The 18,693-nt window shown below is 32.8% G+C and overlaps 1 protein-coding gene across 2 annotated transcripts; it reads left to right on the forward strand.

The window, feature by feature from the left end:
• The first annotated feature begins 5,404 nt into the window (after window positions 1-5,404).
• LOC127714231 (uncharacterized) lies at window positions 5,405-16,152 on the forward strand. Of its 2 annotated transcripts, none has more exons than XM_052220271.1 (4): window positions 5,405-5,467; window positions 9,599-9,682; window positions 11,515-11,596; window positions 12,689-16,152. In XM_052220271.1, exons 1-4 carry the CDS (start codon window positions 5,458-5,460, stop codon window positions 12,879-12,881), a joined length of 369 nt encoding a protein of 122 aa, XP_052076231.1. In that variant the 5' UTR covers window positions 5,405-5,457; the 3' UTR covers window positions 12,882-16,152. The 2 variants fall into 2 exon arrangements, with proteins under 2 accessions (XP_052076231.1, XP_052076230.1); XM_052220270.1 differs by lacking the exon at window positions 5,405-5,467 and adding an exon at window positions 7,877-8,096.
• Window positions 16,153-18,693: the final 2,541 nt, after the last annotated feature.

Consider the following 18,693-nt stretch of genomic DNA (forward strand, 5'->3'; position numbering starts at 1 on the left):
GAATGTGGCGGGGTTAAACTAGTTTGTTGGAGACAAACTCTCTCCCTAACCTGGGACAGTGGTGTAATAGTAAAACGTAAGAGATGCTATAAATATCAGTTGTAAAGGGCTTAACTCATCAGATCTATACGAAGCAGAAAAACCTAACAAAAACACAGACCGGCGGACGTGGCAGGGTATTTATACATTCCCACAACAAAGATGACAATGCAGAAAACACAAAAAAAAAACGACAGACGACTAAAATACAAATATAATTAGGTTCACAAATCACAACATAGAAAACCAAAGTCTGAGCAACACGAACCCCACTTAAAACTGGGGTCATTCTCGGGTGACTCGATCAAAACGGGTAAGTAGATCCTGCTCAACTAGTGACACCCTTTGTGCTACATTTGTAAAACACTTTGATAAGTTATATTAAGTGACCAGGGATCACACAAAAGCGGATCTTACCTAACCTTTAGACAGTTAAACATCACCAACTTCGTAACTTTATAAAGTCCCTTCTCCCTCCACACACACACTTTTCAGTCCACGCCTACGCCACTATTCGTAAATCATTTAACCCATCAGTTACAATTTGTACATATGAAATTGATTCATTTCTTCTTCATCTACTTTCTTGTCTCCTTTTTATTATTCTTATTTTTGTATTGATATTTTTCCAGTAAAAATAAAATTGAGAATGGAAATGGGGAATGTGTCAAAGAGACAACAACCCGACCACAGAACAGACAACAGCAGAAGGTCATCAACAGGTCTTCAATGCAGCGATAAATTCCCGCACCCGGAGGCGTCCTTCAGCTGGCCCCTAAACAAATATATATATACTAGTTCAGTGATAATGAACGCCATACTAAACTCCAAATTGTACACAAGAAACTAAAATTAAAAATAATACAAGACTAACAAAGGCTAGAGGATCCTGACTTGGGACAGGCGCAAAAATGCGGCGGGGTTAAACATGTTTATGAGATCTCAACCCTCCCCCTATACCTCTAGCCAATGTAGAAAAGTAAACGCATAACAATACGCACATTAAAATTCAGTTCAAGAGAAGTCCGAGTCTGATGTCAGAAGATGTAACCAAAGAAAATAAACAAAATGACAATAATACATAAATAACAACATACTACTAGCAGTGAACTGACATGCCAGCTCCAGACTTCAATTAAACTGATTGAAAGATTATGTCTTCATCATATGAATATCAGGCACAATCCTTCCCGTTAGGGGTTTAGTATCATACCATCATAACATATATGAGAGGAACATAACCCGTGTCATGCCAACAACTGGTTTTTAAATAAATGTGTTTAGTGCCGATGCAAAGACCCTATAAGTGAATCAATATTAACGCCAAAATATGCAATCTTTAATGACCTGACAACAGTATCGTAACTATATCCCTTCTTAATAAGTCTATTTAAAGGTTTTGTTAGCTTCAGAGGTGAATACTGACATTTTTGTGCTTTATAAAGAATATTTCCATAAAAAATTGGATGTGAAATACCTGAACGTATAAGAAGTCTGCATGTTGAGCTATATTTACGAATGATGTCCTTATACCGATGATAAAATTTAGTAAATGTTTTGACTAGTTTGTGATATCGAAAACCCTGGTGTAATAATTTTTCAGTAATACATAAATTTCTCTCGTTAAAATCTAAAACATTGTTACATACACGAGCGAATCGTACAAGTTGAGATATATAAACACCGTAAGATGGTGACAAGGGAACGTCACCATCTAAAAATGGATAATTAACGATAGGAAATGAAAAATCATCTCTTTTATCATATATTTTAGTATTAAGCTTTCCATTAATGATATAGATATCAAGATCGAGGAAAGGGCAGTGGTCATTGTTAGTATTAGCTTTATTTAAAGTAAGTTCAACAGGATAAATTTCTTTAGTATACATACTGAAGTCGTCATTATTGAGAGCCAAAATATCATCCAAATATCTAAAAGTATTATTAAATTTGTGTATCAGATGTTGTTTCGATGGGTTTTTGCTGATTTTTGTCATAAATTGTAACCCATAGCAATACAAAAAAAGGTCCGCAATAAGTGGTGCACAGTTAGTCCCATTGGAATTCCGATAACCTGACGATATACGGAATCTCCAAAGCGAACAAAAATGTTATCTAGTAAAAATTCAAGGGCATATATAGTATCAAAGCATGTCCAATTGACATAGTTTTTTTGTTTATTGCTACTAAAAAATGACCTAAAAGAGTTTGAACATATATATTCACATTCTGACTTTTTAAATGCCCATTTAATTAGGTGTGTGAATTTTTTCTTAATGAGAATGTGAGGCAATGTGGTATATAGGGTAGAAAAATCAAAACTTTGAACAGATTCAAAATCACCAATATATGCATGTAATTTATCAAGTACTTCCAACGAGTTCTTGACACTCCAAAAGTAATTAATTCCACTATTTTCGAAGGCCTTATTTGAACAATTTATTATCAGGTTTTTGATTGTACCAAGTGTACTGGTAAGAAGAATAGACAATTTAGTAGTGGAACAATGGCTTGAAGACGAAATGAATCTATATTTGTAAGGTGTTTTGTGTAGCTTCGGAAGCCAATACATAGTTAGGACTTTCATTGTATTTGGTTCTGCTTGTAAAGCGGTAGCTAAAAGTTTATGTTTGTTACAGATGTCGTTTTCTGAAAATGGAGTCAGTTGGAATGTTGGTGAATTGGTGATTTCTTTTTTCAGAACCTTATTTTATTTTTTTTTAATATCGGCCATTTTACACATTTTAAAAGATAAATATCACATTTCCCCATCTTTATCTTTGAAGGTTATTTATCTGTTTCAGCAAGTACACTTTTCGTAAAATATCACCAGTGTACTTCGAACTGTAGATTAGAATATTATTATTTGTGAAAATCCAGTGACATTATCTTTGTTCTGAAAATTATAATTCTAATAAGCATTTTCTTTTTTTTTTTTGAAAATTTAAATTCTAATAAGCATGCATTAATATGGAATGAAGAGATGAAATTCAATTTAGAATCATATTGATTCAACGTAAAATTCAATACAGTTTACAAAAAGTGCGTGATAGCTTTTTTCATATATATGATTTAAATCTACTTTATTCATACTTTTACACGCAATTATAGTAAAATTCTCTGAGAAAAGGATCTAATTAATGTTGTATTACTGGAGATATAACGTAGTCTAGCTGGTTGAGTTAGAGAAGATCTTGTTCGGCTCGGTTGGTTAGAGCGCTGCCGCTGGTACCGTATAAAAATAAGGAGATGTGGTATGTTTGCCAATGATACAACTATCCACCAAAGTTCAAATGAAGTAGACGTAAGCAATTATAGACACCCGAACGGCCTTCAACAATGAGAAAAACCCATATCGTATAGTCGGCTATAAAAGGCCTCGACATGCAAAATATGAAACTATTCAATTGAGAAAACAACGGCATAATTTATAATAAAACAATTTACGAAAAACAAATATGACAGACATGAACCAACGACAACCACTGAACTACAGGCTCCTGACTTGAGACAGGCACATTAAGAATATGGCGGGGTTAAACATGTGTGTATAAGCGCTCAACCCTCCCCTAACCTGGGACAGTGGTGTAACAGCACAACATAAGAACAAACTATAAAAATCAGTTGAAAAGCTTAACTCATCAGATCGATACGAAGAAAAACATCAAACAAAAACACAGACCGGACGTGGCAGGGTATATATCCATCATCCCTAACAACAAAAAGACACTAAGTACAGATCTGAGAGTACTCGCAGTTACTGGCAGCTACTTCAAAGCCAATAACAACTAATAAAAAAATCATGTATCTAAGACTAAATATCAATCAGTCAGTACACATGCAACATCCAATGGATTTAATGTAAAAACGTCATTAACAGTCAGAGGAAAACATGACCTTATGCAATGCCAAACTATAGTTATCGACAGATTGTAGTACCGTGAAAGCACATATGTGTAACATTTAGTATGGTTTTAATTTACTGATTACAAAATCAATATTTATACCAATAAAAATAATATTCAAAACTTTGATTACAGTGTTCAATATGTAACCTTTTAGAATAAGTTTATTTAAATGATTGATAAGTTTACTCGGATCGTATCTAAATTTTCCCGGCTAAGTTAACAACATCACCGTAAAATTTAGGATGCGCTATTCCGTTTCAAATAAGTTTTCTGCAGGACTGGTATAGCCAAACTTGCAAACCAAATCTTTGTATCTATGGAAGAATTTATTAAAGGTTTTGAATAATTTGTGGTAACGAAATCCATGACTTGGGATTTACTAGTAATACATAGATTACACTTATTGAAATCCAAAACGTCACTACAGACACGAGCATAGCGAAAAAGAGTTGGGGATATATAATCACCGTAAGACGGTGCCAAAGGAACATCACCGTCCAGAAAAGTAAAATTAACAATAGGGAAAGAAGAATCATCCCTTCTGTCGTAATTTTTTGTGTAGAGCTTCTGGTGTAATACTGAAACATCTAAATCTAAGAAAGGACAGTTATTGCTGTTAATATTTGATTTATTTAAAGTAAGTATTTTCTCAATATTAAGAAAAGAAATATGATTTTGAAAAGACATCACAGCGTACGGTGAACTATAATTCCTTTTATCTTCATCATTTGAACTCTGGCGGCTAGTACATTTTATCATTGGCAATCATACCACATCTCCTTTTTTTTTTTATATATAAGTAAGAGATAAAATTGAATGTTTACGTATTAGCTCGTAAAAAAACTGCCGAGCTCATTTGTATCTTTTAAACAAACTAACGCCGACCGTATTTCCTTCAAAAACAATGTACCGAAACTGTGTGCCATTTTATACATGGTACATGTATCTTTACATTTGATTTAATTGTTAGTTTTTTTATCCGCCAAAAAAACATTCGGGCTCATAATATTCTCAAACGAACCAACACCTAATACTGTATTTCCTTCACAGTCAATGTAACAAAACAGTGTGTCATTTTATACATGGTATCTTTACATTTGATTTGATTGTTAATATTTTTTGTCCCCCAATATACATTTGTATTAGTATTGTTCCCCTGAATTCTTGAAATTGATTGAATTCGTATATATTTTCTATTTTGCCTTCAGTTTGTAGAAGTCTTAGCAAAATTTGTTTAATCCAATTAATTATAAGGGGCGGTGCATTTTCACGACTCTATATGTTCACCTTCAGTTATCCATCTAAGTTCAGTCTTATACATTACATATTACAATAAGTAGATTTTAAGTGCTTATAGCCCTAATTTTATATCTTAATCATAAGAGATCAAAGCGGACTTTAAATGATAAATATTTTAATCGGATCAAGATTTCCGCATCTAAATTGCTTTTTTGTTTGTCTGTAACTTAACGAACTATATGGAAGAACGAATACAGTTTATTATTCCTCCATGAGCGGGGGTGAGTAGACAAAGAATGACCGACAGATGCATGGCTTTCCCCCATATCAATTATCTATATATTATCCAATATATTTTTATTGTTGTATAGCTGACATTTAAAAAAGAAAGAATAGGTTGTATAGTGCCCTGTACTATCACATAGCTTAACCTTTTGAATACCATATAAAGGAATTTGTTATGCCCTCGCAACAAAAGGCTGAAAGGAGGTAATACTATTCATGAAATCAATGCGTTCTTCTTGCCCTCTGTTCGCTCATATACTAAGGCTCTGGTATGTGGTTTGCACTTTTCTTTTAGTCTTAATAGTGTAGAGTAATGAAGTCAAATCCACAATTTATTATGAACTTAACGAGAAAGCAACCTAATGACAAAATAATAAATAAAATAATTTTAGAAATTAATATATAGTCTTCAACGTCGGCAAGTGCATAACGATAGTTAAGCTTTAGATCCGATTAAAAAAATAGCATCCTAGCTATTCTTATAAGATTTTTTTCGGATTATAAATGCTATTATGACTAATAAAAAGATTGACATTAAAAAAGGTTGAAAACAACACTCTCATGTATCAAAGTACGTAGTATTCCCCCTTCCCCACACAAACTTTTTGGCAACAACAACACAATCATTGCAAATAAAAAATGAAAATGACATAGGACACTGATTAACTACTTCGGTATAGAACCATGGAAGTTTTTTTCAGAAGTTTGTCCCACACCACTTTTCAGCTTTATTCCTACGCAACTGTGTGTCAACTGACATTTGATTCTTCTCTTATATAAATATACATCAACAAAGTAGCACAAATTCGTAAAAATTAATCTCCACGAATTAAGTCAAATAGAGATCGCCCGAAAAGAGTAGCCGATATATAAGTTGGTTTACATGCAGGACCCTTAAGCAAAGGACAGCTCTTTCGTTGATTTTCCAATTTTAAATTGTTGACGAGCCTTTAATAAAAATCGAATGATTAAATTAACATGACTAGTGCACAACAAGTGTTTCTGAAGTTATCTTCATCAGGAACGCTGGAGACCAAACATCTCGAATTATATACAAGACGTTTAGCTGAACCCGATGAAGTTACTCAACTTTGACTGTAAAGGAGTGTCACCCTTACTTTTAGGGCATTGATTCGACTTTATGATGTTCTTCGATATAAAGGGAAATGTGGTATGATTGCAAATGAAACAACTATACATAAAGACCGTATGTAATAGATTTGAACAATTGCAGGTCACCTTCGAAACCCATCCGCATTGCATGAAATTCCCTGTTTAAAAAAGAGAGGCGTAAGATACCAAAGGGACATTCAAACTCATAAGTTGAAAATTACCTTACTATGCCATGGCAAAAAAAGAAAAAAAAGACCAAAAGACAAACAACAGTACACAAAACACAACATAGAAAACTAAACACTGTACAACACGAACCCAACCAAAAACCGGGGATGATCTCATGTGCTCCGGAAGGGTAGGCAGATACAGCACCACATGTGGCCCCCATCATGTTGTTCACACAATTAAGTTAAATTACAAATGCAATTTGTTAGATATAATTGTACAGTCATGTCCGATTGGGGCGTTAACCCTACAATTCATAGCTTATATGTATTTGGAACAGGCATTTTATACATGTAGAACGTTTAATAGTGCATAAGAAAACCTGTTTTATCTCATTTACATAGAGTCTGTACCAAGTCGGGAATCAGTTATTAGGGCCTGGATTTGGGAGTGGGTCCTCATTTCTATATTCCTTATCTTATTTTGGAAATTTACCTTTATTCCTTTTTTTTTGGAAGGGGAGGGGGATCCATTATTCTCAATTCTTTATATATTTTTTTATTTCAATTATTCTCTATTCTTATTATTTCTTTTTGGTCCATTATTTCTTTTCTTTAAATGCACTCAATTTTTATCCGTGGTGGATTTAAAAAAGACAGAGACCGAGTGTTGGAACCACTTCTCTTTAGAATTGTTTATAAAATAATGTGAAAATTAAGAATTTCTCCCATGAACCTCATTACAAACTCCTTCCCCCCTTTTTTTAAATGTAAACCCGCGTTCTTCCCAGTTTCTTCCATTTAGATTACCAGAAGACTTCGTCCACAATTGACCAATTTATATGGACATATGTTATATATATATTAATTTTTGTTATTCCTTAATTATAAATTCCCTATTTCATAAACCGATACTGTTTTGTTGCTTCGAGAACACATTTCCCTTTGGAACTGTCGTAAAAGGAAAACAATTAATAATGATGAATCATAATAATATCACATTCTATAACGATAAGAAGCTGCAAGAAATCTACACTTGCGGTTAAATACCTATATATACACATAAACTATACATATGATAATATACCATGACGTGAAGATACCACACAGGTGTGTAATCATACCTTGAACATTGGCCTACCTGAGGGTTAAGTTACATTTTATAAATAAATATTAGGTAAAATCGAGTCATATTCTAAAACAAAAAAGTGCATAATGTGAACATTAACGTCTTAAAACATGGGAATTGCTGAAAAGATCGAACAGATCTACCGGATCAAAAGATTATTATGGAGAGGAGGAGGATCAAACGACGTCTCGACAACACTAGTCTCGACAACGACAGGTGAGAACCGGCTTAAAAAGGAAATTGATTCGTGTATGATCGTCCGGTTATCAAAGTACGTGTATTCAGAACACCCCAGGTTTTTTGTTTCGGTTCGTGTTGCTCGGTCTTTAGATTTCTATACATGTAGTGTCTTGTAGATTGTTGTTTGCCATGGTGTTGATAATTTCTCTTGGGTTATTCCTGTTTGGTACCTTCCGCCCCTCCCCCAATTATTTGAATACATGTTAAATGCATTATTTGCCAAAAGAAGGAGAGCAGGATGGGGTTTTGAAGAAAGACCCAGAATAAGAAGGAAGGGGATCTTTGAAGTAGATCTTGAAACAAGGCCAGGTCAGGTTAAATAAACCCAATTACTGTCAAAGGAAGTAAACTATTTACATTTTATAATATACATGAAATCTTGATAAGTGTTTTAAAAAGCAACGAGCCGAAGTCGAGACGAAAATATGACAAACACATCTTGTATTAATGACATAGAATAAGTAATAAAGGAGATGTGGGGTATATGTGAAAAAAGCAGCATACCAACTACACACAAAATACATCTAAGAAAGTCAATATATAGGTCTTCAACGATAATGTTTCTAAAACATCATAAGCTCTAAATTGCTGCGAGTTTACAAAAGTTGTAAGTAAACGGAAATCATGCACTGTTGTGACGAGGTTCATGACTTTAAACAGAAACGTGTATCCTAATCAGAGAGAACATGTATTTTTTCATCTCTTTCAATAATTCTCATTTTAACAACTAAATAGACATAACAGACTGTACAATTGAAATAAGCACAAGGGAAGCACCGACCCCCCCTCCCCCCCCCCCCCCCCCCCCCCCAATTCAAAAGTGATGCATTCTTTAATAGATAGGAAAATCACATCAAGTACAATTACAACAGTTACAATAATAAACAACAACACATCGAATTAGTTGTTAAAGTTTTTAGTTTCCTAAAGCGAGCTTAAAGTACTACCTGCCAATAAGATATTAAGCTCCCTTGCACACTAATAATGATGGCTGTACTTCAGAATAAATGGCACATATAACCGTACAGAAATGACGATCTAGAGCCGGAATTAACTAGTTCGGTATTTCATTAAAGAATAGAATTGAAAGGACAAGAATGTTTAAACATTCTATATTCTTGTCATCTGGTTTCAAACTGTAAATTAACCCCAAAATACTGGAAGCAATTACTAAGAGTCTGGCTGGGATATAGAGAATAGAGAATAATGGGCAAAATGCGCAGAATAAAAGGCAAAAAAAAAAAGAATAGAGAAAAGTAGGCAAACAAATAAAGAATGAGGAATAGTGGGGTGCTGAATTACAACAAAAAAAGACGAATGTTCAAACTAAATAAAGAATACAGAAATATGGTCCTAAAATTAAAGAAAAAAGAAAAAAGACCCCCTCCCCTGGCCCCTTTCCAGACTCTCACGACTGAACAACAGCTGAACAATGAAGATGTAAAATTTTAATATTACAATTCTTTAAACTAATTCAGTTGTGCCTACGACTCCAGCAACCAACAAGACAAGCTTAGACAACGAATTACCTAATGATGAGTTTACTGTAGAATCAGAAGCAGGTTGGTAAACTTATATACTCTTTAGGGAACGACCATTTAACTTCAAGGGGAAGGGGTTATAGTTTTTTCCTAAAAGAATATTCTGATCTCCAATTTGATGAAAAAAGAATATTGTGGTCAGGCAGATGACAAAAAAAAACAAAAAACAAAAAAAACTCTGAATCCAGATTTTCCCCATATCCAATAAAAAAATTCTGACTCAGACAAAAAACCATAATCCCCTTGAAGTTAAATGGATGCTCCCTTATAGATATACAAACCGCCAATCAACAAAAAAAGCAAACATACAAACAGGCAAATGATGTATTTGCCTATCAGTGAGATCTTTTTAAAATTATTATAAATGAAACGTTTGACGGTGAGCGGATACTATGAGGAGCGGAAGACTCTACATATATATAGAAGATGTCGCGGCTATAGTCCAAATTATGGTATTTAAAGGGCTCCTGAAATATTTCAGGACCTCCATAATTCGTATTCAGGATATCCATCAATCATTGGGGACATCCACAATTCGATTAATATACATTTTTGAAAAATTTCAAGATATCCTTATATCGAATTGTGGAGGTTCTGAAATAATATCAGATTATTGCATGGCATTTTTAATATCAGATGTATTTTCAGACCAAGAGCCGAAGGCTCGAGGGCTGATATATTGACCGTGGGCTGATAACACATCTGAAATGAAAAATGACATGTTATGATCTTTTTATCATATACTTCAACAATGGAGAAAAATAACAGTTTTAAATATTGATCCTTTGTTAAAAGTGGTTCTTAAGTAGAAGTTCAAAAAGTGAAAAGTTTACGGACGTCGGACGCCAAATTTAATACATTCGATATGAAATCTTTCTATCATATGCCTCATCAGAGGGGAAAAACAACAGTACAATATATTTCTATATTGACGATAAAAAAAAATTAAGAAAAAATAATGGAAAGGTCAACATTTGTAAAGTAACTTCCTAAATTATGCTGGAAACATTGAAAAAATGCATTTATTGTTGTTATTTTTTTTTTTGCATTTTACATAATATATTTCCTTTTTCCTAATAATTGTTTTGTACCCTACTTTGTTATGTTTTTCACTGAAAACGTACCAATGAGGTGTATTTTCCGGAATTTGCCAAGTAACGCCGGAATGCCATGTGATGACGTTACGGAAAGGCATGTGATAATAGCTGGAAGCATGTGATAAAATTTTCATATCAGCCCGCTAAGCACCAATTCGGAAAATATGGAATTCACGTAAATTTAATGCTATTATCATACTGTAAAATTTTTTAAGTTATTTAATCTAAGTATATGATAATTTAGGATATCCTTTTATCGAATCATGGCGGTTCTGAAATATTTCAGGCCTTGAAGGCTTCCTTAAATATCAAAATTTTGACTATATCCGCCACTTATATAATACAATTTTTTTTGGTGATTGACATCTTCTATATGTACCGTCTTTAACCATAAACCAAATGAATCCACACGTCATAGCAAAAACTTTTACAATCTGAATAAAAAGAAATTTTTAAGAGATAACTCTATGTTATTTCAACAAACAGTAGGATCGTGTACTATATATAAGTTATTGATTGATTAGTTGTTGATGAACGCAATTTTCTACACCAGTGTTATATCATGGGATAAGTTGCATGATTAGATTTTTGCGTTTTTTTGTATCTTTCAGTCTAATTTATTATTTTCTCAAAATCAGACCATCTTAAAAAGTAACTCTGCAAATAAATATTTTTCACTTGTTGTTGACCTTTGTTTTTTATTTTATTTTGTTCAGTTTCCGGAATTTGAATGTCTTCCGTTTTGTTTTGTTACAGGTGCTATAGCCGGACTTATATTTGGTTTACTGATAGTCATTGGAATGGTTGTACTTGCTTTGATCATGTTAAAGAGAAAAAGGTAAAATGAGTCCCTCCATTAGGACCTCTGGAAAAAATCCATTATTCATTCATTCATTCAAAAAAAAAAAAAAAAAATAGGAATCGGTTTAGACAATTTTTTGTTATAACTTTTAAACTCTAACAATATGTAACCGAAGGATTGTAGAATATCAAGCAGTGTATTTGAATTGTTTTATCGATTTTTTTTATGTCAATCTTTTACTGAAGCTAGGCAACTGCTTGTATCTCCTTTACTATTCAACCCATTATGATAGCGTATCATTTTATTACAAACAGTTTGATACACATGACATGTATAAATATACAAGGAAAAAAAACTCCACTGACGTAAACTTTGGTACACAATTAATACACTTTTAAAGGTGTTCGAAAACATGGATCGTATTTTTTTTAATCAAGAAATAGTTCAGTCTCTTGACCCCCTTGTTTATATTTATCCGTCTCGGTGGTAAGACAATTTTTTTCCTTTGTGAAATTTAGAAATTTGAGACTCGGAAAAATTATAAAGTGTTGTTTTTCATTTTTTTAACACTTGGACTGATAAGTGATGTGTGGTCCTTTGATATGGAAACAGATTTTCATCACAAAAAGTAAAACATGCCAAACCTTTCTTGTTGTTAACAATTTAGCCTTTTACAAATTTGAATCCAGGACTGCAATGCCCTGCAAATGTATGGAAAAAATCGTTTTCACATACAATGTTCATAATTTACACTATTGCATACAGTTTCCTCTTCAAAATAAATAATATTATCAGAATAAGTTTTTTTGATTAACATCGTGTTCACAGCTGAAGGAACATTGGTCATACGTCCCTGCGAGGGGTGACACGGGGTGTTCATTTCCCAAATCCCGTTATATTTGGGGATTTTTTCCTCATGTCCCACTTTTTTTCCTTCTTTTCCCAGATCCCAATGTTTTACCTCTTATATCCCACATCCCCACTTGTTTACCTCCAATATCCCGCACCCCAAAATCGTGTCACCCTCTCGTTCCTGTACATTCAGTCGACAAATGAAAATCGAAAAAAAGTGCCCTCTCTGAGTCAACACTTCAAATTAACTAATTTCAACTTTATGTTTTCTTTCAGAGATAACAACAGAGAATATCAGAAGCAAATCAGAACCCAAAGATCAACTAAACATAACGCAGGTGTATACATGGACACCACGACGGAGGACCTTGTACCCGACCCTCGCATTGTCAAAGGGACCACAGCTTACGCTGCGCTGAGTCGTGAGGATAAGGACCTTTATGATTACGAGTCAGATGAAGAAATCTAATATAATATTCATGAAAGCTTTTTGCAATGAATACACCTTATCGCTATTTGGAAATCTGTTCCGCTTGACCCGAGAAACTGTTCCGCTTGAAATTTTGACGTCATACAACAATCACTTTTCCGTTGTGGCGTCAGATATATTCTATTATGATGTCAAAATTTTACGGGAACTTTTGTGATGTCCAGTAATGGCGGACAAATAGCGATAAGGTGTATCGAAACTGTTTAGATACAGATTATAGAATGCATGTTTTAACACTCTAAGTTTGCAGTTCGCTTGAAAGAATTAAGCGTGTATGTATACACCAGGAGCGTATTGGTATTCCATTTATGAAGAGTGAAGGATTGTGTGAATGATTGCTGTATTTTTGAAATCAAAGATCATATCTATTTGGATTTTGATCTACAAGATAGGATTTTTTAAACTACCAAAACTTTGAATTCATTAATATCATTTTTATATGGGAAACAAAGGACAGTAATTTGTATGAATGTGCTTGCTCATTATATTGCAATATGATATGTAACGCAACTTTTAATTGGATGACGTCTGCCGTCAATTCCACGACTGGAGTTTACGTTTCTTGGAATATTCATATGGTTAATTATGAACATTTTACTAGTAGAGCATTAGAAAAGGAATACTAATATTGTGATATCTTGATACTCTGTAGTTGCTTGTTTATATGCTTCATATATGATTTATTTTTTTAGAGTTTTAAAAGTACTAATTCAGTAATGAGGGTCTGGATAGTGTTAACAGAATAGAGAATAATGGGCAAAAATAGATGATAATGGGCAAGAAAATAAATATTAGAGAATAAGGGGTGCTTAGACATAAAGAATAGAGAACACGGGATGCTAAGATATAGAATAGAAAATAATGGCCTAAAAAATTAAAGATAACAGAATTGTCATGTTAATCGGATTTGGGACAAGAGGGACAAGCTATGGCTATTTTTGCCAATCTCACTTTTGTTTACCTCCTAAGAAAAAAATGTATCGTTATAAAAAGTTTAGAAGTATGAAATTCCCTTTTCTTATTGTTTTTTCATATTTTATGGTTGAGTTATAACCATAACTCAAATTCTGTTTAATGCTGAAAAAAATACCCCCCCCCCCCCCCTTCTTTTAAAAATGTAATTTCAGGGGATGGCTTAACATATTTTGATTTATAAAAAAAACCTCTTCAATTGTGCTACAAAAGCAATGTTGACGAATATGTAAGATTCATGTCTGTTATATTTGTTTTATTTTAAGTATGATATTTTTTGTGAACTTTGTATGTATCAATGAGATAGCATTTTTAAATTTAGAAACTTTTACACGCAAAAAAAAAGATGGTCAGCGATTGTGAACTTTCTTTTATTATATTATCATTATGCTGCTCATCAATATGTACCACTTTGGTCGAAAGGGAATGTGTACCCCTCCGATAACAAAAGAGTAAATGGTTATTTTGAAAGTGTAATAAAAGTATTGTGACTATAACAGTCCAGTTTCCCTTTTCACCAAATTCTTAACTAGATTTGCAATGCTCTGTCTTCATTAACAAAGAGGCGGCCAATTAGTACAAAATGATTCGTGTTTAAATGTTGCAATTGCGGGTTTATTTTTTACGGAAATATTGTATCTAAAGTTTCTATATTTGAATTTTTTTAATACTTTTTATCTATTCTTTATTGTTTGAAATAGCTAGGTTAAAAGTTTTTTATTTACTTTATTATATTTGCTGCTGAAAATTAGAATATAAAATTGTCATAGATTTAATCTGTTTTAAGTACATACTTTATAGTGCATCATACATACTAGAATACGGAAAAAAAGAATAGATCCGCATGTGTTTTTTTTAGATAAAACATTTGAAAATTTTAATTTTAGGTGCGGAAAGGATGTCATTGAATTTCTGTAAAATAAAAACTTTAGTATGCAGGAAATGAACGTTACACTTTCGAAAAATTAATCCTTACAGTTAGTGTGAAAATAGGATGGTTTAGTGGTTGGCGTAAAAATAACTATTGTCTTTTTTTAACACCAATAAGATTTCTTTATTTCCATCAATTGGTTGTTACAATATCCTCATCAAGTCCAAACTCCTTGTGAAGGATAAATATGATTTACAATTCTATTGTAATAATAAATGATAAAGCGTCAATCTAATAAATGTTTTTTTTACATTAACAATAAAGTTAACTCCTTCCAACTTTCTAGTATATTGCATTTTTTTGTAAATTCCTTCGTCTGCTGATCAGATAAATAGGATAATTTATAAACTGAATGACCAATGATAGTTATAACATAGTCAAAGCCAAACAGGTTTTTGTCTGATATTTAATAGCAAAAAAAAAAAAAAAAAAACTATTGTCATTGATTATCTATAATAAGTAATTCTCCAAGAGTAATTTAATTTCTGTAGCAGTCACAATCAATTAATTTGAAATATCATGAGATGATATGAAAATGGGGATCATTTTTTGTATGTGTTTGTATTTGTTCTGTTTCGTTTAAAACGATGTAAGAACAATTAAAACTAGCACAACAATGTACTAACAACCACTTTGATTACTTTGAATGTTTGCATATTTGAATATAATTTATCATAATGAACTAGAAAAACTAGTAGTCCGAAACAAGAAAGTTGATGCTCTGCAAAAATTTCGTACCCTTACAATTTCGTACCCTCTCTTTCGTACCTTGACAAAAACCATTTCGTACCCTCCATTTCGTACATTGACAAAAACCATTTCGTACCCTTACCATTTCGTACCCTCCATTTCGTACCTTGACAAAAACCGTTTCATACCCTTACCATTTCGTACCCTCCATTTCGTACCTTGACAAAAATCATTTCGTACCTTGATACAACTCATTTCGTACCCTTAAGTTTCGTACCTTGACCATTTCGTACCTCATGGAAGATTGATAAGTATGCCATTTCGTACCTTATGAAAGATTTTTATGTATGCCATTTTGTAACATATGTAAGATTCAATATGAGAAATATTGAATAAATATTGAACTATGGTGTATTATGTACAATGTTAAATGTGTAAGGGTGGTTTTAAATGATGATACACTTACAGTAATGATTAAACCGTTTGCTTATTATTACGTATGTATGTATATTTATGAACCAAAATATACAGAAGGCTATTTGATTGTTATGCTAATATAATGAAAATAATTAGATTTTATAAGATTTTAAATTGTATTTATATATGTAATTTATAAATCAAACAAATTGGATTGTGCAATAAAGAAAATAAGACACATGGCAAACTTTATGATAATTGGCTTCTACCATGAAATGAATATTATTCAAACGGCAATATCATGGTATAAAGGTGATCTAGAGCAGAGGAGAAAAGAGCTTACATTTTCAAAATACACGGTGTGCAGATTGAATTATAACGAGAGTTTTACTTGCAATAAACAGCTCTGTGGGTGCCACTAAGGGAGCAAGATTTTTTTTTTGTTTACCTTCCCGGAGCACCTTAGTCTTCACAAAGTTTTTTTGAGGTAATGTTGTTATTTTTTAAAATTTTCCGTGTAGTGTTTTATGGACTGTTGTTTTATTGCTTGTCTCTTTCTCTCTTTGCTATGGTTTTGTCCATATTACTTTCTTACTGGTTTCTGATTGACCCCTTGGAAGAGGGTGTGGATGGGGGATCCATCATTTCTATATTCTTTAATTCTTTCTGTAGTTTTTCTGTATTCTTTATAATGTTTGCCCATTTTTCTCTATTCTTTATTTTTTGGCCCATTTTTCTGCATTATTGGTTGATTATTCTTAATTTTGTAAATCCCATTCATACCCTCTTGGAATATTCTACCGCTTTTTATCCGGACCTAGAGCTTTAACACCTAGTTTTTTCTTGGATTTTTTCGGGTTGTATTTTGTGATATTATTTTTCAGTATTTGTGTTTTTTTCATGTTTTTTTTGTGTGAAATCGTCTTGCGTATATGTATACGTATATTTGCATGATCGTGTGACAAAAGTTGCAAGATAGTTCTTATAAAGTAATGATCAACTTTCCCTACATGTGATTTTTACAGCAACATTAAACCCCATTGGTTGGCTGATGTATATAGTTATTTTATTTCTTTGTACTTCTCCTGTCCCATATTTAAACCATGCTGAAGTGGCGCGTCCTTTTGGCTGTGCCAAATATATAAATACGTACGCCTCCACGTCAGGTTGGAATGAGGACGTTCAATCCGATGACTCGTTTAGGACGATAGCCACAGTACCATAAAGTACCCTTTCAACATCCCAACATCCTCTGAGGGGTCCGTAGCCTAGGTGACCTATTGGAAGCCTGAGACAAATTGTCTGCACTGACCATCATACCTTAATTTTCCAGTAGCAGTCTATATTTCCAGCCCACAACCCCAGTCGATCTATCCTGCAGAATCTGTTGTTAGTTAAGGATGTTCGCTACTCTCGTTTTAAAATTTTTTGCCAGATATTCCGAATCCTCTGGTTTTATCCATGTAGTGCCATATAAAATTTTGCCCGCTAACCTCTACTTTTCTTTTCATAATATTAATACATATCGTTTCAAAAGCCATATTTGAAAATTTTATAAAATTCTTGTTATTTTTTCATAGTTTTTGAAAGAAAAAAGATGCCAATGTTAAATGTATGAAAAGTCTAGAGAAAATCATTTCCCGCCAAATTTTCAATGGCTTATTTCTCGTAAACAAGTACACGGAACCTTCATTTTTTTTCTGCTTATTTGGTTTCTTTGTTTATATACTATCAATTTATAACAGTCTTTTAAAAAGCTTGTTATTTTGAAACAGAGTAGCGAACATCCTTAATTGTTTTCGTCCTGAATACATGTATGTATGAACTATTTGCCATTGGACATTAAACAAGCAAAAATTCAGCAACATCAAACATAACGTCAGAATAAAAATATAATGTACGATGTCCTTAGTTTATCTTTAAAGCTACGCAAATGTTTACGATTTCAATCTTTCAATAACCCAAATCATGTGCTAAAATAACTTTTTAAAATGAGTTATCTATATGAATCGAACTTTATTTCTTTTTGATTTTCCAAGAATTAATTAGCATGAATTTATTTTTAGACTTATTAAAGTTTCATAATACCTTTTAAAATAACATCCGGTTTTTATACATAAAGACTGCTTATAAGAGGTAAGTAAGTACATTGAATATTAGATTGATTGTGAACTGTTTGGTTTAGACTATTGAGTATTAAATTTGTTTAAAATGTTTGACTACATAATTTCAATTAATATATAAAAAAAAAACCAGAATTAATGGGTGCTGTTACAATAGCTTTCATTTCCAAGCACATATATTTACCACGGTTTTAGTTCTAATATTCTGTTTAATGTTTGTCTTATGAACGCTGTGTCTCGGCGGTCGAGTGGTCTAAGTAGTCCCAACTACTGTAAACACTGAGGAACCTCGCACGTGGCTGGTGCATTCGACTCCTTAATCGTCTAAGGATTGTGAGTTTTTCTGCCGAAGGTTAGCGGTTCTCCCCGGGCTCCTCCACCAATAAAAACTGACCGCCAGGAAACACCCAATAATGCTGAAAGTGACGTTAAACAACAATCAATCAATCAATCTTCTGTATGTTTTTTTTGTCCATTCCGTTGTCTGTTATTCGATTTGCGGTTGTTATTGTCCCATCATTTGATTTATTTAAAGCTTTGACAATTTGTATAAAATTGTAATGATACAATTTTTAAAATTTTTATGTTTAAATTTTCGCAGAACACATTGAAGAGGGACATTACTGAAGATATTGTTCTAAAAAGTAATATCTAAAAT

This window comes from Mytilus californianus, unplaced genomic scaffold, assembly GCF_021869535.1.
Source record: "Mytilus californianus isolate M0D057914Y unplaced genomic scaffold, xbMytCali1.0.p SCAF_9, whole genome shotgun sequence".
NCBI lineage: Eukaryota > Metazoa > Mollusca > Bivalvia > Mytilida > Mytilidae > Mytilus > Mytilus californianus.

Excerpts from the sequence above, each read along its gene's own strand:
- LOC127714231 (XM_052220270.1), top strand. The coding sequence starts at position 7,991 with ATGGGAATTGCTGAAAAGATCGAACAGATCTACCGGATCAAAAGATTA. Across the intron at positions 8,097-9,598 it reads ACTAGTCTCGACAACGACAG|TTGTGCCTACGACTCCAGCA; the intron begins GTGAGAACCGGC and ends AAACTAATTCAG. Across the intron at positions 11,597-12,688 it reads ATCATGTTAAAGAGAAAAAG|AGATAACAACAGAGAATATC; the intron begins GTAAAATGAGTC and ends GTTTTCTTTCAG.